This window comes from Gymnoscopelus microlampas (assembly GCF_963454915.1).
Source record: "Gymnoscopelus microlampas genome assembly, chromosome: 13".
In the NCBI taxonomy this organism is placed as follows: Eukaryota; Metazoa; Chordata; class Actinopteri; order Myctophiformes; family Myctophidae; genus Gymnoscopelus; species Gymnoscopelus microlampas.
This window is the reverse complement of record NC_139950.1, coordinates 28028889-28054760: the sequence shown is the minus strand read 5'-3', so window position 1 is coordinate 28054760 and position 25872 is coordinate 28028889. Positions and strand designations below refer to the sequence as shown.

At 40.1% G+C, this 25872-nt stretch overlaps 3 protein-coding genes across 12 annotated transcripts in view; 1 reads left to right on the top strand and 2 right to left on the bottom strand.

Moving 5' to 3' along the window:
• Positions 1 to 9260, bottom strand: part of nckap1 (NCK-associated protein 1) — a 36179-nt gene extending 26919 nt beyond the window's left edge. For 3 of the 5 annotated variants that reach the window (XM_084076300.1, XM_084076301.1, XM_084076302.1), the window contains exons 1-2: positions 8973 to 9260; positions 1254 to 1271 (exon numbers count right to left, since the gene is read on the bottom strand). In XM_084076300.1, coding sequence (XP_083932426.1) covers positions 1254 to 1271; positions 8973 to 9083 — 129 coding nt within the window. In that variant the 5' untranslated portion in view covers positions 9084 to 9260. The remainder of the gene's footprint in view (positions 1 to 1253; positions 1272 to 8972) is intronic. The other 2 variants (XM_084076303.1, XM_084076304.1) reach the window with 1 other exon arrangement.
• A 295-nt stretch (positions 9261 to 9555) lies between these two features.
• LOC311058848 (dual specificity protein phosphatase 19-like) lies at positions 9556 to 15535 on the top strand. 6 transcript variants are annotated; one of them, XM_084076368.1, is made up of 5 exons: positions 9556 to 9656; positions 11456 to 11683; positions 12393 to 12439; positions 13203 to 13355; positions 13946 to 15535. In XM_084076368.1, exons 1-5 carry the CDS (start codon positions 9632 to 9634, stop codon positions 14135 to 14137), a joined length of 645 nt encoding a protein of 214 aa, XP_083932494.1. In that variant the 5' UTR covers positions 9556 to 9631; the 3' UTR covers positions 14138 to 15535. The 6 variants fall into 6 exon arrangements, with proteins under 6 accessions (XP_083932494.1, XP_083932497.1, XP_083932495.1 ...); XM_084076371.1 differs by having other exon boundaries at positions 9621 to 9749; XM_084076369.1 differs by lacking the exon at positions 9556 to 9656 and adding an exon at positions 10050 to 10190.
• A 512-nt stretch (positions 15536 to 16047) lies between these two features.
• Positions 16048 to 25206, bottom strand: LOC311059164 (uncharacterized protein). Its single transcript, XM_084076847.1, has 10 exons — positions 25129 to 25206; positions 20835 to 21918; positions 20093 to 20229; positions 19856 to 19944; positions 19265 to 19346; positions 18768 to 18912; positions 18546 to 18631; positions 17665 to 17744; positions 17443 to 17545; positions 16048 to 16947 (listed from the first exon to the last, which is right to left on the bottom strand). The coding sequence occupies exons 2-10, from the start codon at positions 21870 to 21872 to the stop codon at positions 16812 to 16814; spliced, it is 1896 nt and encodes a 631-aa protein (XP_083932973.1). The 5' UTR covers positions 21873 to 21918; positions 25129 to 25206; the 3' UTR covers positions 16048 to 16811.
• Between the last annotated feature and the right edge of the window lie 666 nt (positions 25207 to 25872).

Genomic DNA, 25872 nt, shown 5'->3' with positions numbered 1-25872 from the left:
CTCAGACAATTACTAACTCCCAAATATGACAATTAACATTAAGATATAACATTGTAGTCTGGGGAGCCAGCATTAAAAGTTGATAAGAATAGGTTGAGGAAAGCTAAATCTTAAAATATGTTATTGTGATAATTAAAACTTGTAATAACTAAATGAAATAATAAGGGGTCTCCAGGCAGGCCCCTCAAGGATCTGAGAGAATCCATGTAACCCACTTTGAGAACCAGCAGGGTAGAACGCCCAGAAAGCATATCATCAAGAGGATAGAACTAGATTGTAGACAATTTGAAAAGTGTGAACAATCCCACACTATTGGTCATAGAACCAGTAAACTGTACCAGGCTGGCTGGCTGGCTTCCATTCTGAAATAGGATTTCTGGATACAATGTTCTTGTGTATTCCTTGCCAATTATTAGCATTACACACAGTTTCACTTGTACTGATTTTTGCACTGGTTGTTGAAAATATATCAAAATGTTAAAACAACGTCAGATTTAGAGCTAGAGCCCCAGCTAAATCCTGCCATGCCCAGCTGCCCTGAACTGAATGGGAACAAGGAATGTAAAGCGTTAACTGACAAGTCATTGATCAATATACAGTTAGTTTGTAAATTGATCCAATTTAGTGTTGCAATTTAAAAGCAACATGTAATAATTTAGTTTGAAAGAAATATAAGATCCAGTTATCCAGCCAGAGCCAGGTATTCAATTTATTGAGCTCATTGAAATTAAATGTTCATTATTTGGTAACTTTACGAAAAAAAAGAAAGAATTGTCCCCTGGGCTATAGACAAATCCATAGAGCAGCAATCATAACTGCGGTGTCAGGCGGGTGCCGCTCTGCACCGCGACACCGCAGCTACAGGCAGCGTTCTGTGGATTCGTCTATACAGTGGCCATATGCTTTTGGCATTCACATTTCTACAGCCGTCATCTTTTACGATTTTGTTGTTCTTTTTGCACCTGTGCAGAAATGAGAGAATGTTCAATCAAATCAAAATGTTATTTCCAAACAACCTAGAACTGAGAATAATGCTCCATCACTGGGAGATTTTTTGTTTGCGTTTTCTTTGCGTACTCAAACTGAAAGTGTCCAGTTCTGCTTGCAGCGTTCCAGACTCAAACATGAAACAAAGAAAGAGGAGCAACAGATCAGTGCAGGTAACCAGCAGAGGAGAAGAGCAGGACGTGTAATAAGGAGTTGAGGAAGGGTGAAGGGGGTTTTATCAGTGGAAGGTGATAAACTTTGCAAACCTTCCAAACTTGTCCTTGCTGCATAGGAGAGGGGGGGGGGAAGCATTGGAACGGAGAGAAGAAAAGACAAATCAAAAACAAGGAGCCTGCCCAGACAAACCACTAGTAGCCCCATTAGTACACCACAGACACACACACACACACACACACACACACACACACACACACACACACACACACACACACACACACACACACACACACACTTGCATCACATCTGAGTAATTTGTTGGGGGCAATAGAGCTTGTGTTATGTTGTCTCTTAACACAACATGCGTGAGTGAATAACAATACTGTGTAAACATGTGATCCATTAATACATATTTACTGCATGCAGTCTTGTATTTAACACATGTGGTGTCCTTAACTAGGCACGCACAAATAATTACAAAATGCTCATTTTAGGAATGTGGATGGGCTAAAACAACATGGCCAAATATTAAGCTCTCAACTGTCTGCATCTTAACAGTCTGATCTATAATCATGGCTTTGACTAGTTCTACAATCTTGCCACTGTTTGGCTGCTACATGAGAAATTGTCTGTTGAGTAATGACAAGAGTAGTTGTATTAATCTTGGTCCAAGGATAAGAGATTACATTCAGAGTTTGAATCCTAATATCACATGTAGGGTAAAATGTATTTGCCTATTGTGTCACAGGGTGACAGGAAATTTAAAACAAAACGTGTCAAATCAATTAATTTCTCAGCATCTTGACTGCTTTTTGCCTTCCCTTATATTGTGTGGGTACTTCCAGTATTGATTCTTCAAATATCCCTTACCTACGCACCAAAAACGTACTGGATTTGTGTAGATACAGTATTCCATCTCTAATGTTAGCGTTAAACAGTGAGTCAAACATGTCCCTGTGTATAGGCGGCCTACAGTGTAATTTTCCTTTGGATTCAATCCAATGGTTAGGGTGCGGCCAGATTACTACTGGTGATGTAATTCACCTTAATGACTGGATGACAAATTCAGCTTTCTGGTCTTTTCGAGGCTATATATTTTCTCTGACAACACTTGGGAGAACCCATTTAGAGATATTTACCACTTTCAAATTGTGGAAACTAAACAGAAGTTTAAAATGTATTTTGAAGATATTGTTTGCATTAAGTATATCTAAAGCTTGGGTTTGTATTGTAACTTGGGCATGCTTTATTGGTAATGATTTAAAAAAAAGGTTAAGTGAGAGAAATCCTACAGTATTGTAGAAAACTCCTCTGCCTGCCTACTCAGTGCTCACCAGTACGTTCACTCCAGAGATCACATCACACCAGTCCTCCATGACCTTCACTGGCTACCAGTCAGACACACAATACATTACAAAAATACTTCTCACCGTCAACAAGGCCCTAAATAAACAACCTAGTTCACCACTACTTCTCCCACATCTTCCACCACCATGCCCCCTCCCGGGGAATCCAACCTCTTGCAAACTCCCAGGACCAAGCATCAAACATGGGGTGAGAGGGTCTTCTCAGTTGCTGCCAGTGGTGATAGTATATACTGTAAGTATATACTCAAGTATTCCAAATAAAAGTTATTTTATATATTATAATAAAAGCATATTTAAATTACAATGTATATTTTCTTTTTTCAATCAATGCAGTGTTGTATTGAAACACATTTCCAAAAAAAGAAATTCAGATTTTCAAAATGTTTTGAAAAAAGTGAAAATAGCAGATCTACAAAGCAAGCTCACGACATCCTTAGCTGTGGTGTTCTTAGAGGGGCAAAATAACCAGGGGCATTAGCAAACCAACAGAGCACTGCACACATAACTCTATATTTCTCTAGAAGATTAACAAAACAGCAGTCACCACATGGCAGCTAAGCAGACCTCTATTACCTGTCAAGAAGGCCGAAAGAAATAGACTACTAATGCTTTCTATCCATGGTCTTGTGAAAGAGGTGACAATTAAGGCCTTGAAGACATATGTTAGGTTACATCAATTAATTGCACAATTATCATTATTTAGCAAGGCCCCGATATGCCCAGATATGCAAACAGTTTGAAGTTTGAATCAACATACAGGATCAAATGCAATGTCTCTAATCCGAAACTAGGCTATTGCCTAATTAAACTTGGCATGCTCCATTTGAGCACACCTTTATAGAATATTGAATCAGGTTTTTCCCTGCAGAGGAATTAAATGGCAGCCGCCCAGCTGCCATGATGACTCTTACTGAGTGTCAATTACATTGATTTAAATCCTTTAAAAAAAAAGAGCTTTCGAGTAGCTCCATCTTTGGCCTCATTTAGTATGCCAGAATATGCTATGAATTTGTGGCATAGCTTGTGATCCCATTCATGCAATAATCAATGCATTAATCATTCCTGCACGTTTAATGCCTCAGAATTTGATAACAACCAAACAGAAAAAAATATTGGGGTAAACACCAAACACACCGTGGTGAAAACAAACGAGCCAGTCACTTCCTCATTGACCAACAAGGCTCTGACCAGTGACATTACACCCCGTCCGAGTCATGTTTCCTGTCACTCCTGTGTCAAACCTCCAGCGAGTGCTATTGCAAAAGACCAGATTTAGTTGTTGAACACAATATTAATGCTTTGGAGACCCGCAGAGCATTGGAAATTGCCAGAATTCTCATGGGTAAGCTTCCAAATATATACAGGTGGAGATGCTGCTCCAAACAAAAGTGGAACTTTTAAATAATGTGAGCCATTTACAGTGCAGGCATTCCATTTCAAATTCCATCTGTTCCTCAACATCCAAATTGCCTGAACTACTCAAAGACTTTATTGAAATTAAATGGCCCTCCCAAAATTAAGGAGGGGACTGCCTCAACACAGATTCATGCTTAATGGATTATGGAACCAGTAACATCCTGCATCCAACATATCCTACATGGTTTGTAAATAAAAATGTAAAATAATCATCATCATCTCACTCCACTCCACTAGACTAGAGCATTCCACCTGGTTGGCCTGTTCCCTCATTTTCTTCAGGATCCTTGTTGCAAATACATGTATTAGACAATACCACACACCCATGGTGGTCATTTTGTCTAAGTCAATTTATGTGTCTTTAATTAGTAGCAACAAACTGATAGTTCGTACAAAACTATAACTGAACTCACATATAGCTTAAAAGCCTAGACAATATCATGTATTAGTGACCATTAACAACTGCCTCCCAAAGTTAGAAACCATATAGCCAAGTCAGTCATTTGTGATGTCCTAAAATGAAACTTCATGGAATGGCTGGCTCCATTATCAATCACCTAGGCCTACATATTAATAAAATGGAAATGGCAAACAGGCTAAATAGTAAATACTGTATGATTCAGAAACTTTCTGCGTTTGTGTCCATTCAATGATTAAGTCAATAAGTCACTGATTTTCTTGCTTTATAGAATTAAAACTGCAACCCCAAACTTCTATGTCCTACCCAGGATTTGAATCGAAGAGCAGGAAGACTACAATCACACAGTTGTGTTAGTATTAACATACTGTACCATACAGATTTGTCAAAATAACTATTAGAGGGGGTAATGATAAAGCTCTATCATAGAATTGATTTTAGTGAATACATTGATAATAAGTTAAATTAGAATAAAGTCTTCCTCAGGGTGTCGGCTTGACGCCGAAACGTGTCAGTGTATGCCTGTGCCTTAATTAATTAAAAAGTACCAGAAGGACTTTGGGGTGCTGGCTATTCTTTCTATTTAGGGAGTCTTCTTGAGTTGTGTTTAAACGGACAGAGTGCTTTGTTTCTGCTTTCATGAATAAAGTCAAACTCCTATCCTTCATATTTTACACAATACCGTAAATAGACTCAGTCTATCACTGCGATGTTGAACTAGCACCAGATTGATATAGCCATACGATCGTCTTTGACGTAAATTTTCAGGTTCTTCATTTTACAGTGCAGAAGATCTACCATTACGTTCAACCTGCATTGGATGCCTTTGTCCTGCATGTGAAATAACAAGACAACTTCTTGAAATATACATGTAGACGTTGCAGACCAGGCATGACAACATGTTTCAGGTAATTTAGTGATCAAAAGTGAAAGCAGTCTGACAGCAACTTATGTCTCCGTCAAGCTAATCTTACCTACATTTGGAGTAGTTAATGTAGGCTATTAATGTTTGCACCATGCAGCTGTAAAAAACTTAACCCAGACAAACAGATACTGTAGCTACTCTGAAATTACTCTGCTTGGGAGCAAAGAAAACATGGCCAGGACAATGCCAGATTATTAGGCTACTAATACATTCATGAGGGAACGAAGCAGAAAACTATTTGGACTTCGTGAATTGCGGGTCTCTAACAAGTGCAACATTAGTGTACAGAGACGTAGGCCGTGATCAGAAAGGAGAAGCACCTCACAAAATATAATAAAAGGCAGTAAAAAAGTAACCAGCTGGACATGTTCTAATGTATCCAGCAGCCAGCGTGTGTGGAACACCCTGTGAGCACATTCATGATTCCTGCAGGATGAATCTTAAATATTTAAGTGGCCCCATGATCTTTCCTCTACAACACTTAGGTCAAAATGTTAATTTTGCAAACTGATAGCTCATAATCTAATGGAGAGGTTGCAGGATGAACCATATTAATGATGACACATAGCCTTTAATCTTGCGCCACCCTTTGGCCTTTTGGATATAAGGAGCAGCACAGTCTCTTGGGGCAGCTAGTGGGGATATTAGCCTCTTTTTAGTCTTGTTAACAATTGGTTCCATTGTCATAATCAGTCACTGTCAAAATGTGGTCTAATATTTGTCTTTTAGCTGTTATAAAGTATTAAAGTTTTTTTTACTTTACAATGTTTTGACAATGATGAATAATCACCTTGATGGAACCAAATGTTTAAAATACCCTTGTGGTCTCCTAAGTTCAAAACCCTATTGACAGATCAGTGACAGCTGATGGAGGGGCAAAGATGTACAGATGATGAGAAAGACAATGGAAAAGAGGGAAGGGTCACTGCTAGAAGAATACTTTGTGGGACTCAGTGGCTGTATCTGCCAATTCTAGTATACATTTCACTACACTCAAGGTCTTAAAAAATGTAGTACGGTGTGCATTACAAAACCACATTAGATAGTATACTTATGGACAATAAACGGTGCAGTTCTCTAGTCCTACTAAAATGATAGTGAGAAGAGCTGAGCAATTAGAGTAGGCATATAGACCAAAACATAAATATTCTGTGTCCAATACGTCTTGTTTTCTCTAAACTTATTTTAAAATTCTAAACAATTCATTATTGTTGTATGTTTTATCTTACAATACTGTCTGAAAGCTACAATGAAAATGGATGAACCGATATTGAATTTTCAAATTATTGATTAGGCTACCATATTTCCCAGCCAACAATATGTCTTATACATGTTCATCAGACACATTCTCCTTCACTATCACACACCCACCCACAGACTCCTTATGTCACTTAAACAAATATAGCTAGAATAAGGTTCAACAACACGCAAATATATTTTCTGTAACATAACTATGGGAGCATATATCATTATGTATTTAACTTAATACCAGCAATCTGTCTGTCTGTCTGTCTGTCTGTCTGTCTGTCAGCAGTGGTGGAAAAAGTACTCACATGTTTTACTTAAGTAAAAGTATCAATCTGCAATGTAGGCATACTCTGTTATAAGTAAAAGTCCGTATTTCAAAATGTACTTGAGTAAAAGTACCTTGTGAAATGGGACATTCTGCATAATGAGTCATTATGCAGAATGTCCCATTTCACAAGGTTTTCAAATGTATACAAATCTTTTGCATGCATTGTGAGCTTGTAGATCGGCTATTTTCAAATGGCCGAAATGTATATAGGGCTTAAGTGGTTGTAATAATAATCCAAATCTACAAAGTAACTAATAACAAATAATTGTAGTGGAGTAAAAGTATAAAATTAGCCTCTGAGATGTAGTGGAGTAGAAGTAAAAGTACTGAAAATTGGACATACTCCAGCAAAGTAAAAAATACCTCAAAATTGTACTTAAGTGCAGTACTTGAGTAAATGTACTTAGTTACTTTACACACCACTGTCTGTCAGTCTGAAAGTGGGACATCACACCCACAACTGAGATTCGACCACCAACAAGCAAACTAATCCTATTTGCTAACCCCGTTTGCGGTGAATAAATTCAAAAAACATAAATGTTCTGGCGATTCGCGAATAACGGTCAAATTGGCAAGGTGGATTGCAGTTCTGTTGTGTCAGACTACAGCCCGAGTGAAAATAGCAGATCTACAAACCCACAATGCCCCACACCGCGACTCATATTGTTGGCTTATAGGTCTGCAATTTTCGGTGCGCGACACCGACGCACAAGTATGTAAAACAGGCATACGCCCGAATCCCAGTCAGACCCCAGTGGAGGGCTAACGTTAGTAGCTACACAAGCAGTGTTGGCATGTCCGCTTATTATAAGCCTTAGACTTCGGGCTAGTTTTTCTGTAAAGTTGCTTTTTAAATATTGGTTAGTTGCGGGTTTTATGGGCTAGTTTCTAAAGTGTAGTTGCTTATTTAGGCTTGTTTCCTAATGCTGTTTAAACCAGTGGTTCTCAAACATTTTAATGTCAGGGACCCCCAAATTAAATGTGTTTGTCCACGGACCCCCCCCCCCCCCCCATCTGAAAATATTTTGCCATGGGACCCCCGTACGTACCAGATTTGTGTTGTTAAAATGTTTTAAAAATATTCTACATTTGTCACTTTTTTCAAGTATGTTTTGGAAAATAGCTGATCTACAAGCTCACAACCCGACGCGATGTAGATCGGCTATTTTCAAATAGCTAATGCATACATAGCCCTGGTCCAGAGCGTTACTGAGTTCTCCCTCAGTAAAGCTCTGGACCAGGGCTAATGCATACATAGGTTTACAGTGCTCATGTGTTGGTCGCTTCTGTTGGGCTTGTTTTCGTAGACCTAGTTGCCTGTTTCTCTCTCACAACCTGGCAACGCTGATACAAACTAAGCTAGCCGTCTCTGTCGCCATTATGAGTCGTTAGCTTTGTAGCTGACGCTACAGCAGGCCTTGACTGACTGTCTGACACAATAACCCTCCCTGCGTGCATTAACCAAGCTTATGTGTTGCAAAACGAATCTCTCTCCAAAAGACACTCATCCCATTATATGGGTAACAACAATATTCCCTGACTTAGTATTTTCTTCGGAATCCAACGGCAACAGTTTAAGCTAACGTAGTAGCTATAACTGGTAGCTAACACTATATTCCGATATTTCATTGAAGAATGCAAACTATATAATATAAAGCCCGAGAGCCAATACTTGAACAGTGACGTATCAATTGTTTAAAACAAATACAAATAATAAAAATACCAAAAAAATACTAATAGACTTAAATCCAAAATGTCATGGATATATATAACTTAACTTCACTGATTTACGACGAATTTATGCAAGCCGCCTATCGCTCGACAAAAACGTGTATTTTCAATTTCCACAGCTGAAAATACTCTTCATTTGTGTCGAGCGACAGGCTCGTGCGACAAAGTACTCTGTCGCTCGACACAAATGAAGATTAGTCTAAATGATGCCCTCACTACTGTACATCAAAAGCTCTAAATATGATAGCCTGCACATAAGGCAGTGTAATCTAAGGGGAGGTACCATCAAACTCGGTTTGACCAGCTGCATGATATACAATCGAATGTGTAGCAATGTACATATTGAACAGTTAATGTTTGATGCAAAATATTAACCTTTTTTATATTGTACACTCGGGTCAACATCCCGATGCCTCTGTCGTTGAGGATGGTGAGCTTCTCTGCCAGTTTCTGCTGGCTCGGTTGGATCGCTCCCCGAGACGTCATCTTCTGGCTGTTCGATTACAAACCAAAAAATCAATTAAAAAAGATGTCTCAAATATCCGCCGTTGATTGTTAAGTAAAATGGGGGGAAAAATCCGTTGTAGATGTTGTGATTAGATTTTTTCGCCCATCTTCGGTTCCATCGGAGACGAGCGCTTCCTGTACTCCACCCCACTGCCTCCCTAGTTTATTATTGGAATGAGGAGTCGTCCTGCTTTTGCACAGCGCCTGTTACACTGGCATGTGTTGCCTATCGAATTGGGTGACTCAATAGATTGCTATTTTGCAGACAGCATCTCCAAATCTGAGGCCATGGTTCTCAGCAGGAAACCGATGGATTGTGCACTCCGGGTAGGGAACGAGAATTTGCCCCAGCTAAAAGCCACCTCCAACATATGCACGCTAACAACACCAAGGAATCATTTATGAGTGCCTTGCATTCATGTGCAAATTGCCAGATAGTGACCTCCTGTGTCATGGAATTCGATAGACCACACATGTCGGTGTAACACGATGCTCTTCCTACTAATTCATGGAACGACAGCCTCCTGATGCGTTCCTGCGAGCCTATCGATGGTAAACTTTGGGACGAAGTTGCACTCCAAGTCTCCAACATCAGTTTCTCGATTTCATTAGTCAAATTACACAAAATTGCAATCATTTTTTAAGGTGGGTGTGATTATGGACCGGGTATTGATATTAGGTGATGTTTGTTTACATTGTCATTGTCCATGGCATGAATAGCTTAAATTATATAAATTCAACAAATTATGCATATGAATATGTGTTAATTTACTGCAATCAGACTTCTGAATGACGCAGTTTAAATGGTGGATTACGGCAACACGTATTAGTTTGGTTCGGTCATGTACAGTAGGAATTTACGAGATTTACAGGGAACACCCGAAGGCACCACGTCAGTCGATGACGCGACGCTACTTCCGCCTAGGCTGCTGTGTTGTTCAGTGGAACCAGTCTGAGATTTGTTTTACAGTCCATTCTAAAACGGCTAGTCCCATCCATTCCTTGATTCTGATCGGCTGGTTCCCGTTTAGTAGTCGTGATATGAGACTATAATCTACACTTTAGATCAATTTATATAAATCCCAGGTGCGTTCTTTTTATTCACAGTGATCCAGTGTATCTGTAGCTGAATTAGCTCAGGGGAGCGCTTCATTTCCTTACAAACCCCGGCCGTGCGGGGCTTCCAAGCACCGCCCGCGCGCATAGGACGGCGACTGAGTGGCTCCGGGCGGGGGTTGTAAAGACAGCAAGTGCCCCCTATTGCCTCTTCAGCAGAGCTGCTTGCCCTCGCAATGTCTCCGTCGCTTTGCTAATTTTATAGCAGTTTACACTGATTGATTGAATACTTTATTAAGTTAACAGTTTGCAAAGACAAGCACAGGGAAGTACAGTTCAATACAAGGTCTGTAATAGGATTTTAAACACAAGAAAGCACTATTGCGTGTTTCCATTGGGGTCCTTGTACTCGAAACATTAATGACAGTGAAATATACAATACTATGCAAAAACACATATAAACGAGTAGAAATCGAAAATAAAAATACGTACAGTAAACAGTTCTGGGAGGAGGGGGGGGGGCACGTTGGAGAATTTTGGACTAAGTTTTTCTTACCTTTTCTATGATATGATATCTTAGGATGAATGGTACAGCATATTTTAATAGCTTTTTTTTTTTTGGTTGGATAGTGTTCTGTCACTATGGACGTCAGATCTCACAAAAAAAAAAGCTATTAAAATATGCGATCTAGCGCAAGGCCTATCCACGCACGTTTTAAGCTGTGGCGGACCCAGGAGTTATGAAAATGTTCTACTGTACCATTCATCCTAAGATATCATAACATCATAGAAAAGGTAAGAAAAACTTAGTCCAAAATTCTCCTTCACAGACATAGTAGCTAAATCTGGCTTTAAAACATTATGAATTTCTATCGAATATCTTAGTTTACCATAAGATTGACCTAACAGTTAAGTTTTGTTTCTCTATGATGTGTTTGTTTGGGAAAAACTAAAACACAGCCTGGCAGAGGGTAAACAAACACTTGAGGAAGTGGCTCTTCCTGGTGGCCGGGAAGTGGAACTACTTTCTTCTAGAAGTAGTTCTTGTAGTGAATTATTAAGAACTGTTTTATGATTTTGTTGCCATATTTGTAACGGTTTTAGAAAAGCAATAAGCCACGCGAGGTCTCAGAACCCAGTATAACTTAGTTACGGCTTAGAAGTGTCTAAAGTGGTATAATTATGAACAAGCAATGCAAAATATCACACAAATATTTGGTTTATTTATAAACAATATGATTTTCCTACAGTAGACCATGGTTGGTTTGTGCTTTGTGCTGTTGGTGCTGATGCAGATCCGATGCAGTCGCTGGCCCAGCAGATCCAAGGCTTCTCTAAAGACCAGCTGAAGAAACAGTGCACCCATGTGACCACCGTGACCGGTAGACGGCTGTTGGAGAGGAGGACGGACGGAGGAGAAGGACAGGTGGAGGAGATTCAAGAGGGGGCAACTGGATATGGCTTTGTCGAAGACAAAAGTCTTGACCTTCAAGTTGGTGTCGTGAGACCTTTTTTACTGTTGTGTAAGTGCTGCGCCTGCTACTACCCTAATACTAGAATAGGCCAGGGCTGCCAACCCTCCTGGATCCTGCAGGAGTCTCCTGGATTTTGACCACATCTCCTTCTGGACCCCTGGATTGTCATTTCTCCTTCATTTGGTATCAGTCATCAAATCAATTTCTGAAGGCCTACTTTTAGCTTTTTAATGGATGAAATTGTACCCATCATTATCCAATGCTAGTAAAGCAAGCCTGATAAAAGTATCAAACTCACAAAATTCCCCCCCGCTTGGAGAGCACAGTCCAATGTTGGTAGCCCTGCTAATACGCAAGTATATCTCTAATAGTAGTACAAATAAGTAATAGCTTGCATACTACTACTGCAACTGCTGCTGCTGCTACTACTGCACTACTATTACTACTACTAAACCGCTTTTTTTGAGAGAAAATGGAAATTCTTCAATGAAAAGTGATTAGTGGAGCTATAGGGCATAATATTTATTTTTGGAAAATAGTGGCCTTTGTAAAGTCATGTCAAAAGTCATGTCAAATAAAAAATAAAAGTCAATTTCCACAAAAGTTGTGTCACAATTATGTGGCAACCCCTAAGATTATTCTACATAAATAAAAAAATAATCAAATTAAACTGCAACAAATAATTGTAATGACTTTAATTGACTGATTTGACTGGCTGTGTTCTAATCTGCCTGTTGTCTCTTGTCTGCTTTATCAGCTTCTCAGGATGTAGCACATGACATTGACACTCTCCTGAGACATAAGGTAAGTATATACTAAAACAATATGATATGATGTTTGTCATGTATTGTCATAGGTTTCTTTTCATCTTGGTTGCAATTCATCGGTCAATGACCAGGAGATTCCATGACACATGATGACAGTATACCGGTACTCCATCACATGGAGTAAGAGATGTCAACATGAAGTATTTCTTAAAGCTACAATCCATACTGTCCATAGACCATATTCACACAGCGGCCATGTTTCTATGAAGTCAATGAAAGTAGCCACCCCGGGTGGCGGCACTTTCAATGTTAAATTCCAATATGGCCGCCGTGTGAATATGGTCTATGGTCTCCTGTCCCGACAGCGATAGATAATTGCAACAATGTCCGAACTACAGCCGAGATGGTCTAACGGCTGTCTTCTTCAAATAACTTTATTGACACTGTCAAGCACTAGATGTCCTACCCGACACCAGGGTTGGAATTTCTCAACAGATTAGGGAGACCAGAGCACCTCCAGGCTCCAACTACTGCAGATGTGCTAGCTATATTGTATTAACATACTTTACCATACAGATTGGTTAAAATAACATTTTAGTAATTCAAATAAGTCCTGGATTTCAGCTTTAATTTGTTGCCAACATATTAAGAAATATATCTTTTTAGTTGGACACATATTTTCACAAAGCCCTCATCTCTCTCTCTCTCTCTCTCTCTCTCTCTCTCTCTCTCTCTCTCTCTCTCTCTCTCTCTCTCTCTCTCTCTCTCTCTCTCTCTCTCTCTCTCTCTCTCGCTCTCAGGTGTCTCATGTGTTGAATGTGGCCTATGGAGTGATGAAACCTTTCCCAGATCAGTTGGTTTATAAGACAGTCAACATTCTGGACCAACCAGATACTGACATCATTTCTTACCTTGGGGACTGTTGCTCATTCATAGACCAGGCCTTGGATCAGGTACACACATTACAGGAGTAGTTCACCCAAAAAAGGACATATTTTCTATCAATTACACACCCCATGAAGCCTCTAATTCAAAGTATTGGCTTAGAAATGCGACAAAAACAAGAAGGATCTCCATGAATTCAAGGCTTCATGGGGTGTGTAATTGATAGAAAATAAGAATTGTTTTGGGTGAACTACTCTGATAAATAAGTTATCACACCAAAGTTACACTGGCCTGTGACAGCAGTTATTTGCTAAGTAAAACGTCTTCAAAATCCTTCAAGAGTCTTAACATCAGTGGACCTAAGGGGCTTCTATGTGCATTATAAGGATGCAGTGACTTCTAAATGTTGTCAAGCCTCACACCCTGTAAAACCTTGCATGTGATTAATACAATTCCCAACTCACTGATATTAATAATATTATTAATATTGCTGTTGCGACATGCATTTTATTCTATGCACATCATTCAATAAGGAAACACTGATGAAAAAAGGCGGTGGAATTGTACAAAGTCTGGAATTAATGCAAACTCACACATACTGTACAAATGTAGACTGATTAATTCTCACACATATTCTCTGTCTCTTTCTCTCTTTCAGAATGGCGTAGCACTAGTCCATTGTAATGCTGGGGTGTCACGCTCATCTTCCATTGTTATTGGCTACCTGATGCTGAGAGAGGGGCTGTCATTTGATGACGCCTACCAGCAGGTGAAACAAGCCAGACCCTCGATTAAGCCCAACCCAGGCTTCTTCCGACAACTACAGAACTACAACCCGCTAATCACATGAACCCTAGCGTCCTTATTCTGGACATGTCATAATGGGTGAATATTTGGTGAAACTAGGCAAACATTGAGCAAAAATAGCTGATTTTACAAACTTTCAACATTTCATGTTGCAGCGCGTTGTGGTGTACAGGTGAAAAATGGGGCCATGTATAGACCCCTAGGGGTGTCTTGGACCTAAGGGGCTTTGGTCAACGAAGTGTATAGGGATTGCAGGAACCAAACTGTGGATTCTGCTACCCACAGACCTACAAACCATGAGTACAGTACATGACTGAAAACAACCCTGTTAGACACACACCCACAGAATTACAAATGCTAAAGAACTACAAGAACCATAGAAATAAATGTACTGTATAAAACTGATATTTCCATTCACACTGTAGCAACACAGTGCTTCCATGTCCGATCTATAAGCTCACAATACGTTGCATGATACAACTTGAGATTGTAGATTGGATTTTCATTATTTTGTGGGAGAAAAAATACTGATATAGTAAATGACAAAATGTTTAACGTTTTGTATTGTTGTATTTTGCGGTAATGTGTGGTTTTCACAAAATGCCAAGGCTAATCTGGACTCAAGGTGCCAAACGGTGTGCCTCGGCACACCGTTTGGGAACCACTAAGACAGCGGTTCCCAAACTTATTTAGCTGTGCACCCCTTATTACATCCTGACCTAGATGACGCACCCCCCCGGGGCGTCATCTAGGCAAACCAATTAGGTTGGTTTGCCTAGATGGCAGGTCACGCACCCCCTGGTGGGCGCTCGCGCACCACAAGGGGTGCACGCACCACAGTTTGGGAACCCCTGCACTAAGATATGTCATTGTAACAGTGCACTTGTTTGACAGATGAAAGCCAAGCTTTTGGGTCAAAAATAAAGTTTGTGACCACACATTGCTTGCCATGCCTTGGTGTAATAAAGTGGAACATAGCCACATACAAATGACACACAAAAGCCAGATATCCCACCTGTCATGACAGAAGCTGTCTCTCACCCTGAATGTGTGTGGGGATGACTGATTTATCTTGTGTGCATCGATTACTCTGCACAACAGTTGTATAGTCACACCTAGCTCTGAGTCCAATTTGTTTGACTCAGCCATCACCTGGTCCCGATCCCACAATCATCCATCTACTCATTCTACTGTATGTGTTATTGTATCCGTAGACCCCAGAAAAGTATAGTGGGTGTGAACACAGAAATAAAGTGCTGATGACCAGTCTATTAAAAATGAACATGCCTCTTTGAGGGTCATTTACCCCTGACTGGTCCCCTTGGACCTGGTTCCTTGTTTCACTCACATAATCTGGCAACACTGGAGCCAGCTCGCATCGGACTGCAGCTCGGACCAAACCTTTACCCCCCTCTTCACTACCCCACGGCTATCGACGGCTCTACCGGTTGGGACACGACTGAACCTGCTCGGTCATTCTGGGTGTCCAGAGTACAGTATGGCTTTTCTGACAACTTGACCTACCCGGAGCCATCTGGTTTCACACAGTCTTTACTGCCTCATCTTCACTGCTATTATTGGCGTCTTTCCGGCTGCATACATACTTCGAACGTTCCATGTAGCAATGTTGGTGGGTCAGAAGCATTCATGTTGCTAAACAAAATCATTCTATTTCAGAAGAATACTGCTGAAATAATGCTGGTGAAACGCTGCTTATTTAATGTTGCCAGACCATGTTCACGGAGTTTAGTCAATAACAATGCAAGGTGGTACACTATAATGGCTAATGCACAAGCTAACCCCAGAAATGCAAAATACATTTTATGAATATCCCAGATTTGTGTTTTAATTGTGGACAAGCCAAAGGAAGCTGTGTTTGGGAATGCGATAGAATAAAGACATTCTGGGAAGAGGTTAAAGAAATTGTATCAATACAATTTAATTGAGCCCAACATCTTTTAATTACATTGTTATCCAAAAGAACAAAATAAGAAAGAAAGAACTTATTTCTGGACCAATGTTTGACAGACAAAAGTATTCATGTAAAATTGTAAACAGATCAAGTATTGGCAAATGGTTAAGAGCTGTCCTTATGCTTATCCTTGGAATGGATTACCTACTCTGTTAAAGTAAAACAAGAGACCTAAAACAAATATACATAGGGTCCCATTGTTCACTACTTGGAAAGCACGGATTTGAAATGGACACTCGAGTGGAATGGGTCTTGAGGCTTGACAGGTCTATATACAGTATTAGGCAGTAGGCACAGCACAGCCGCCTGACACGCGTGGACTGTGTGGTAGAACAATGATGGAAATTCAGACAGAAAATGTTTTTCCTTAATGACCCCCCCCCCATTCATTTGTGTATATGTTGGGCATATGTTGATGTGGTTGTGTCTTATCTTTGTTTGTTAAAACAAACTTGGCATTTAAAACTTTGATTTAAGCCACACAACGTGTATATTAAAACAAAAATATAACAAAAGTGCAAACAAAAGAGAAAATCAAAGCCACACGTATATTAACACAAAAACAATATATAATAGTGCAAACAAAAGAGACAAAACCACACACATTAAAACAAAAGCAAAATAATATAGCGCAAACAAAAGAGACAATCGGTCCACATCAATAGAACAAGTGCTTAAATGAAAGTCAAACGCATGTACTGAAGGTTCAAATATATCTGGCCCTGAAATGAACCCATTCTGTACGCTAACGAAAAACAACCGGACTCCGCCGAAAGACGCGTGGGACCGTGGAAAAGCGTGCGCCACTCCGAGAGTTCTGGCCCCGCCACTGATAAAGAGACCTCACACGAGTCTTGTGTTCAAATTGCCTTTGGTAGTTTCTGAAAAGGAGGACATATTTGAATTAGAGTAGTACTGTCATCAAAATGTGTCAATTCATCCATTTGAGAGTGTACAAATGTAACCAAACGGAAATATAGTTGTACACACTCAAGAGTTAAATTAACGTAAAAGGGAAGGATTTTACTGTGTACATTTATAACCACTTAAACCCTTCAGTAGAGCCAGTGCCGGACTGCCCTATACGCAAACAGCGTGGCCACCTTTAGGGCACCACGAGTTGCTAGGGGCCCAAGCAGGCTGCCGTCCAAACTTATGTATTTGCTGTTTGTTTCTGCTGAATTGAACTGATTGGGCGACAAGTGTTTGTTTTGAGGGCCAGGCAGGAATGTTGTCACTTGTTGTAGGTGCCTTCCTCAGAATTAACACAATTCTGAGGCCAATTACAATATCAATTTGGGAGTCCTCGGTGTGAAAAGGTTTGAGAACCACTGCTCTAATGAACACACACACACACACACACAGGTACAACTTACCTGACTGTGAGGTCAGATGGATGCTGCCACTGGTGGCCACTTGCAGAATGCCATCCCTGGTTAGCGACATTGTACATCATGTTCTGCAACTCAGCCATTGCACCTCAAGGAAAACAAATACACACATTTTATCAGCTTGACAATGAACATCACCATGAATCATGACCTGGTGGTGAAGGTTCTGGAGGGCAGATAAACATTCACAAAAAACATTCACCAAACCTTGACTCTCGTCCATGTGTCTTCTGACTGCCCACACATACTGCTGCTTTGTGCGATGGTAATCTGCATTAAAGAAAGACCTGGGAAAAACAGAAGCATCTATTTATTAATGGATGCAAGTATATATAATATACACTGTAATTACATAAATTTAAAACAACCATGCCTGAGAATATTTAAACTTGTAGTTGTATATTATAAGTATAAATATTAGTCGTCTTTACAAATGTTATAACATCAAACATCATACTTTAGCCACAATTTACACACAAGTAAGACGCGCGAACGCTGGAAGCGAACGCAGCTCGAAAATATTGTATATTTACAGACTTTGTGTGTGTGTGTGTGTGTTTGTGTTTTGACTGTAGCTGCACTCTGGCGCACTCTGTTGGCCGCACCCAGGCAGTGCACTGCACACAGACACACACACAAGCCGAGCAGACTTTCATAGTAAGCTCCACTTGGGCGGAGGCGATCCGCGTTCGCAATCATGCCTTATCTGCAACTACAGCACCCTCTAGAGTCTAGAGCAGAGGTTCTCAAACTTTTTCAGGACAGGGTATTTGGCCGCAGACCCTCATATTTGTTCAAGATCTTTTGAAAATAGCAGATCTACAAGCTTGTAGATCTGCTACTTGTACATGTATATAGGGTTAAAGTGGTTAAATTGATCTTGATGCTACACAGTATCAACTGATTGATTGATTGAATACTTTATTAGTCAAAGATGTTAACAGCACGGAGATACAGTAAAACACACAGGCTAAACGAATAACACAAAAAAGTCCTGGGGATCATTGTGGTCCTATGTGAATTAACCACCCCCCCTCCCCACTTTGAGAACCACAGCTCTAGAGGCAACACAGAGCACTGAACACAACCTTTGACTCTGGTCTGTCGCGGTAGTGCTGGTGATCTTGTAAGCTTGTAAATTCTGGCTTGGAACGACCAACACCTCAGACTTCACCTTAAAACAAAAGAGTTAGTAAGTACAGGGAAGGGGGGGAGACAAAACATAAGTAAATAACTATGATACTACCTTGACTGTGTTGGATACATTAGCTCGAGAATGTAAAGTGACAGCTGCATCATCCATACAGTACCTGTACTTTAACAGGGGTATCCTCGAAGCTGGTATCATTGAAGCTGGTCTCCACGGTGACGTCTCCCTCCACTTTGCCCTGGCAGTCCTGAATCTCCCCTACGCCTATGCCCGCCCCACAGTCTGCACTCGGCATCACTGTGGAACTTTGGCACAGAGAGAGCAGAAAGCATCAACACTGATTGATTGAATACTTTGTTAACAAGTTTGATTACAGTACGATAGTACAGTCACAAGCAATGCTACATGGATAACACAAAAGGCCCTGGGGGCTCATTTCCATTGTGGTCCATTGTCCACACCAATTCTTGCCCCCTCCCCTAATTTATGTCCCTAGTATACACCAAATCTCTCACCGAAAATAGCCGATCTACAAGCTTGCAACGTGTTTTGCAAGCTTTTAGATCGGCTATTTTGGCAGAATGTTTGCCTATTAAGACATGCCCAGAATAGAGATGCTAGGGTTCAAGTGGTGAACACACAGAAGTACGATGTTACCTGGCCTTGACATCAGATGGATGCTGCCACTGGTGGCCACTTGCAGTAGATGATTCCTGGTTCTGCTGCTCAGCCACTGGACCTTGAGGAAACACAAACACACAACGAACATTTAACTAACTTGACAACGGACATCACCAGAGCTTGGTGGTCAACTTGCATTTGGATGGTGGGTAACAAACAGAGCCCGACCGATGCCAGATTTTTGCGCCCGGTCCCGATTTTGGAGTCCTTGACCACCGATAAAAAAAGTGAAAACATTTTCTAATCAATTTGAAAAACGTATTGAAAAAAACAAAACGGATTAAAGTTTCTATTTGAGAAGAACTTATGGAGGAAACAAATACACATTTACATAAGTAACCACTTAAGCCCTATTCAAAAATGACAAAAATAGCCAACCCACAAGCTCACAACGCGTTGTGAGCTTGTATATCTGCTATTTTTGAAAATGTTCGCCAATAATGATTGGGACACATCGGCTGCATATTTGCTGATACAGATGTCATCAAAAAAGTCAAATAATGACCGGCATATCTGTCGGGCTCTAGCAACAAACATTCACTCAAATTGTGGCAATCGTGACCAGACCTTTACTCTCGTCGATGTGTCTTTTGACTTTCTGCACAAACTGTTGCCACGCACAATGAACATCTGCTTTGCTGTCAAGGACCACCGACCTGGAAAAAAAACAGCAGCAGAATCTATTATGAATGGATGTAACTATAAAAATATTCTCAGGCATGGTCACCTCTACAAATTTTAAAACATTATATTTTAATCCCAATGTCCACATCATGCCTCGTGTCAAAGAGCCCTGACCACAACCTTTGACTCTGGTTTGTCCTGGTAGCACTGGTAGTCTTGTAAGCTGTGTGTTCATACAGGCTTGATTCTGGCACAGCCTGAGAAGGCTCTGATGATTCCGTCTTCTGGATTGGAACCACAACTATCTCAGACTTCACCTTATATACAAGAGAGTTAAGGGAAAGAATTAAAAAAAAAACATTGGTAAATAAGTAGGTCTGGACAATATGAATATGATTATTTCAAACTTTTGCTTAGATTACAATTAATGAACGATTAAAAAAAGTAGTGAAAATAGCAGATCTACAAGCCCACAATAGATGGGTTATTTTCCCCATTTTGGTACACCACCATTGTACAACAAAGTCTAATACAGGGTTGAATGGTTAAACCTTTAGTCCTTTCAGTCCACAATTTTGTCCAGTCAAAAAAAAATATTCGTCAATTTGTTAATCCGTTTCAATATATTTTTGGTTAATTGCCTTGCCCTAGCCCTTTAAATATGTATTAAACTACCTTGGCTTTGTTGGATACATTAAACACTTGAACCCCAGCATCCATATTCTGGGAGGAACATTAGCCAAAAATAGCCAATCTACAAGCTCGCAAGGCGTCGCGATGCATTGTGAGCTTGTAGATCGGCTATTTTTGGAGAGCAGATTTGGTGTAGACGGTAAAAAGCTGTCCAAGTACGTCGCAACTCAGGTCTGTTTTACTAAGATTAGAGGATCAAGAACGTGACTGCTGCATTATCCATACATACTTGTACTTTAAGAGAGGTATCCTCGAAGCTGCTCTCCTCGAAGCTTGTCTCCACAGTGACCTCTACCTCCTTCAGTTTGCCCTGGCAGTCCTTCATCTCTCCCATGGCCACCACACTCTTCTCGCAGTCTGCGCTCAGCATAGAAGATTCAGACATGGGGTTGCCAATATTCCAAGCATCATCAACATCACCCTCCAGAGCTTCCATGGTGCCCGCGATGGCCGTCAACGGTGCCCTGCTTACAGTAGAAGAGACGTCATTCATTGTGAAAGAAACCTGCTGTTGACACACTGCAGATTCCCCCCGAAACACCTTGCTCTCTGTCTCATCCGCCCTGTGAACCGGCGGTCTGGAGGTGGTATGCGCCAGCAGGGCGGGCGCAGATGGCTGAGCGTGGTCCTTGCCCGTTCTCATGGCCTCCAGGTACCTCCTGGAGAAATAAACATCCTCACCAATAGCATTCTGCTCTGGTACAGCACCTTTGATAGTTTTCGACAGGCATTCTCTTCTGTCTCTTCCCACGACGTCTCTTGGTATAGGACACTGATCTTCGACAGGCTTATTTTGGAACCCATTGATATTGACAACCTGGCAGCTCAAGTGGTTGCCAACTCCAGTTGGGCAGGAGCATTTCTTAATGGGGCTCAGACAAAGGATCTCCTCAACGTCAAAGTCAAAAGCAGGGCCGAGGTTTAATGCAACTTTCCCAAATCGATCCGGTGAGCTTTCTAAACCAGGCAAGATGCCACTATATGCAATTGAATCCTTCTCACTACTGCTTGAGTTCACAGTTTGTACTGGCCGCTTATTTTTCAGTTCATCTAGTGATGAGGGTGGGGAGATGGTTGAAGGGGAGTCTACAAAACAGCCAGCGTCAGGAGAAGCACTAGCTGGAATGCAGATCTTTTTTGCTGGTGTGTCATAAGCGTCATCAAGACCAGAATCATATGATTTCCTCTTTCCAGAGGAAATGTTAACGTTGTGGACAACCATCTTGAAGTTGGTTAACCAACCGTCTGAGTAATCCCTCTGCTGCATCCTCGACTCCTTCTTGCCAGAATGGTTTTCTGGTGCGTTTTATCTACTGAAATAGGGGAATAGGGGAAAACACATTATGATTTGTTAACCACCTGGCATTCCTATTTTGGAAATATCATTGTAGGCGAAAATAGATAGATAGATAGACAGACCGACCGACCGACCGACAGATTTTTATTATAGTGTCCTGCACCACATGATGCCCAGCCCGCACGGGCTTTTAAGACACTCACACAATGTACATACACCAAGATACACCACAAACAGAATACATAAACATTCATTTTGATTGTCCAAGCTGTGGGTTACGGGTACATCGTCCTCCACCTCAACTGCCATGCTTTCTCTATGAATTTTCCTAAAACAAAAACTTCCTTATTGAACAGCCAACTTAACATATAACATTCAGACATCCAAAACAAATCTGGATTCTTATCCTGCATTTTTTTTCAAATAAAGAATTTCGTACATCATTGTACAGTGGACAGTGAAAAACAAAATGAACCTCATCCTCCACAACTCCCAGGTCACAAAGAACACACAATCGCTGCTCCTCAGGAATGCCAGTATATCTACCCACCTCAACTGCCAGAGGTAATGCACCAGATCTTAACTGGGCAGAGAGAGACCTCTGTCCTCTCTTTAGATTGAATGCAACATAAGGTTCAGTGATATAATTCTCTTTATATTGAACATAATTTCTTAACTTTGCTTTTTTCCAAATGTCAACCCTCCATTGCTCCTGATGTAATATTGATAATTTATGTTTGACCGTATTTATGTTACAATGAAGGTTGTTCATAAAATATGCATTTAAATCAGAAAGTGAAAATATTGAAGAGACCTCTCTTATCCATGGATGATTACATCTTCTATTCCAATTAAATATACTTTTCGTAAGCCTCTCTTCTGGCAGTTGGGTAAGGCGGTTCCACAGTCTAATTATTTCACATCTCTGCCTTATGAGGCAGCTTTCCCAACCTGTGTCACCTTCAATGGCCAACTTAGTGGTATACTTGTGCACCCCAAGAAAACACCTTAAAGCTCTACTCTGAATATTTTTACATTCGGTGGCCTCCTCAAAGCCCCATACACCTGCTGCATAAAATAAAATGTTAGAAACCATAGTCAAAAAGCTTGGTAAATGTAGCAAAACCTAAATCAGGGCACAGTTTCACTTTACTTAATATGGCACCTAATGCTCTACCTGCTGAGTCAGCCAATACTTTCCTCCCCTCAGAAAAACTCATAAATTCATGAAAAACAAAACCTACGTATTTATATGGGGGACATAACTCAAAGACATTGACCCAAAAGTAAAACTATGGTTACTCTGCGGTTCAGCTTTCCTTCTAAAGTGCACAAGTGCTGGTCTCAAGTGGTTACAAGAGCATTAAGACCTAAATTGTAGGGAATTACATTTGACATCCAATAAATGACACTGACTAACCTAATAGAACTCACACTTTGCTGAACTTAACCTCACCAAAATAGGTCTGCAATAACAGGATGACTGCATGTTTCAGGAAGTTTCTTTTTTTTCTATATTTTAATCTGATATTCATTACGGACCATTTTAACACCAGTTCATGAGCTGTAAGATCGTATTCACCAGTGAAGGAGGCATGAATGGAAAATGGAAAATTAGAAATGACATGTGTGTGGATTTTAAACAAACCTAATGGATTCACTGCCTCACAAGTCACAACACATACATATTTCGTTGTATGCATCTGACCCATAAGTTATGTACTAAATTCTAAGCAATTCTGAGATGTTTTCAGGACCTGTAGACAAATACAATATCTTTAGATGGATTTTTTTTTGTTAACCAGTGGTGGAAGAAGTACTCACATTCGTTTTACTTGAGTAAAAGTATCAATACTGCAATGCAGAAGTACTTAAAGTACCAAAAGTACTCATTAAGCAGAATGTCCCAGTTCACTAGTGTTCAAAATGTATAGAAATCTTTTGAAAATAGCAGATCTACAAGCTCACAAATAGTTGACGGCTGAGAGCTTGTAGAATATATAGGGATAAAGTGGTGGTAAATTATGCATGTTTTGTACAGTAATAATAATACAAATCTAACTATTAACTTAGTTTTCAAATGATTGTAGTGGAGTAAAAAGTACAATATTTGCCTCTGGGATGTAGAAGTAAAAGTAAAGGAAATTAGTCAAAATGTTGTACCTATATGTACAGTACTTGAGTAAATGTATTATTTACTTTCCACCACCGCTGTCAACTAACGTAGTAGGACTTCATCGGCATCAATGCCAACAAAAGCATATAAACTGTACGACGGCGTCGCTGGCCAAAAATATTCGATCTATCTAACAAAACATTGCAATCATCATAATTGATTGATCCGTTCTTTGTTTTGCCCAGCGACACTCCTGTAAATTGAGCTTAAGGGATCACTCCATAAACCAGTGGTGTAAGCACTGGAGTATTTCCAATTTTTTATACTTTTACTACTCTACTACATCTCAGAAGAAAATATACTTACTCCAATACAACTATTTGAAAACTTTCGTTACTAGTTACTTTGCAGATATAAATTATTATATTATAAAACATACATGAATCAATTTAGCCCTATTTTATACCTAGGCTATTTGAAAATAGCCGATCTACAAGCTCACAACGCATGTGTTGTGAGCTTGTAGATCTGTTCAAACATCTATCAAGCTTCAAACATTTGTAGTACTTTTACTTTTGGTAGGCTTCTTTAAATATATTTTGATGCCAATACTTTTGTACTTTTACTTAAGTAATATTTTGAACACAGTATTTTTATATTGTGGTATTGCTACTTTTACTTTGAGTACTTCTTTCACCACGGTTTTTCTTCCAAAACATTACAGTACATCCTGTCAAAAAGGCCGAGTGGTAACCGGAAGCCTAGCCCCAAAACACGCTCAACCCCATTTATTTCTTGTATTTATTTTACTGAGGAAGTGAGGATAAGGTAAGTTTAGGATTAGGCATAGTTTTACTGAGGTTACGTTTAGAAATACCAGGTGAAACCCGCCGGATTTGCCCTAGGGCGACTGTGTTTTAGGGCGAGCGTTTGGGTATTCGGCGAGCTAACTGACTTAAAACTAATGTCTTCTAACTGGCTCGCCAGCAGTCGCCACCAGAATGTTGGAAAACTTCGAATGTGACTGCTACTAACATGTTAATTTCCACCAGGTTCAGCATTAATGTCTGCTAAATGATTCAAGCATTAAGTTATATACACTTGACTTACAATCATAGGAAGAATCAGTCAAACTTTCAAAGATTCCCGCAGCGCACGTTGACAAGCTCACCTGCCCGTCGCTCCCGACGACGCGACGTCATCACTGCGCGTTCATGACGCGGCCTATACATGACCCTTGACATTGAATTTCCCAAAATAAGATTACTTGGGGATATTATGTGTGTGTGCGTGTGTGCGTGCGTGTGTGTGTGTGTGTGTGTGTGTTTGTGTATATGTGTGTATGTATGTATGTGTGTGTGTGTGTGTGTGTGTGTGTGTGTGTGTGTGTGTGTGTGTATATATATATATATATATATATATATATATATATATACACACACACACACACACACACACACGTGGGGAAAAAAATACTCAAGTAAAAGTATCAATACTGCAATGTAGAAATACTCATTAATTAAAAATGTACTCAAGTAAAAGTACAAAAGTATTGGTATCAAAATATACTTGAAGTAGAAAGTAAAGTACTCATTATTCAGAATGTCCGATTTCACAAGTTTTCAAATGTATACAATGTCAACAAATATTTTGAAAATAACAGATCTACAAGCTCACAATGCGTCGTATTGTGAGCTTGTAGATCGGCTACTTTCAAATAGCTGAAATGAATATAGGGTTGTAGTGGTTAATGTATGTTTTGTAATAATAATTGAATTGTCCCCTCTAGGATATTCATCTCCAAACTGTTCAGAAATACACATAACCATATAGCACAGAACAACGTTACACCAA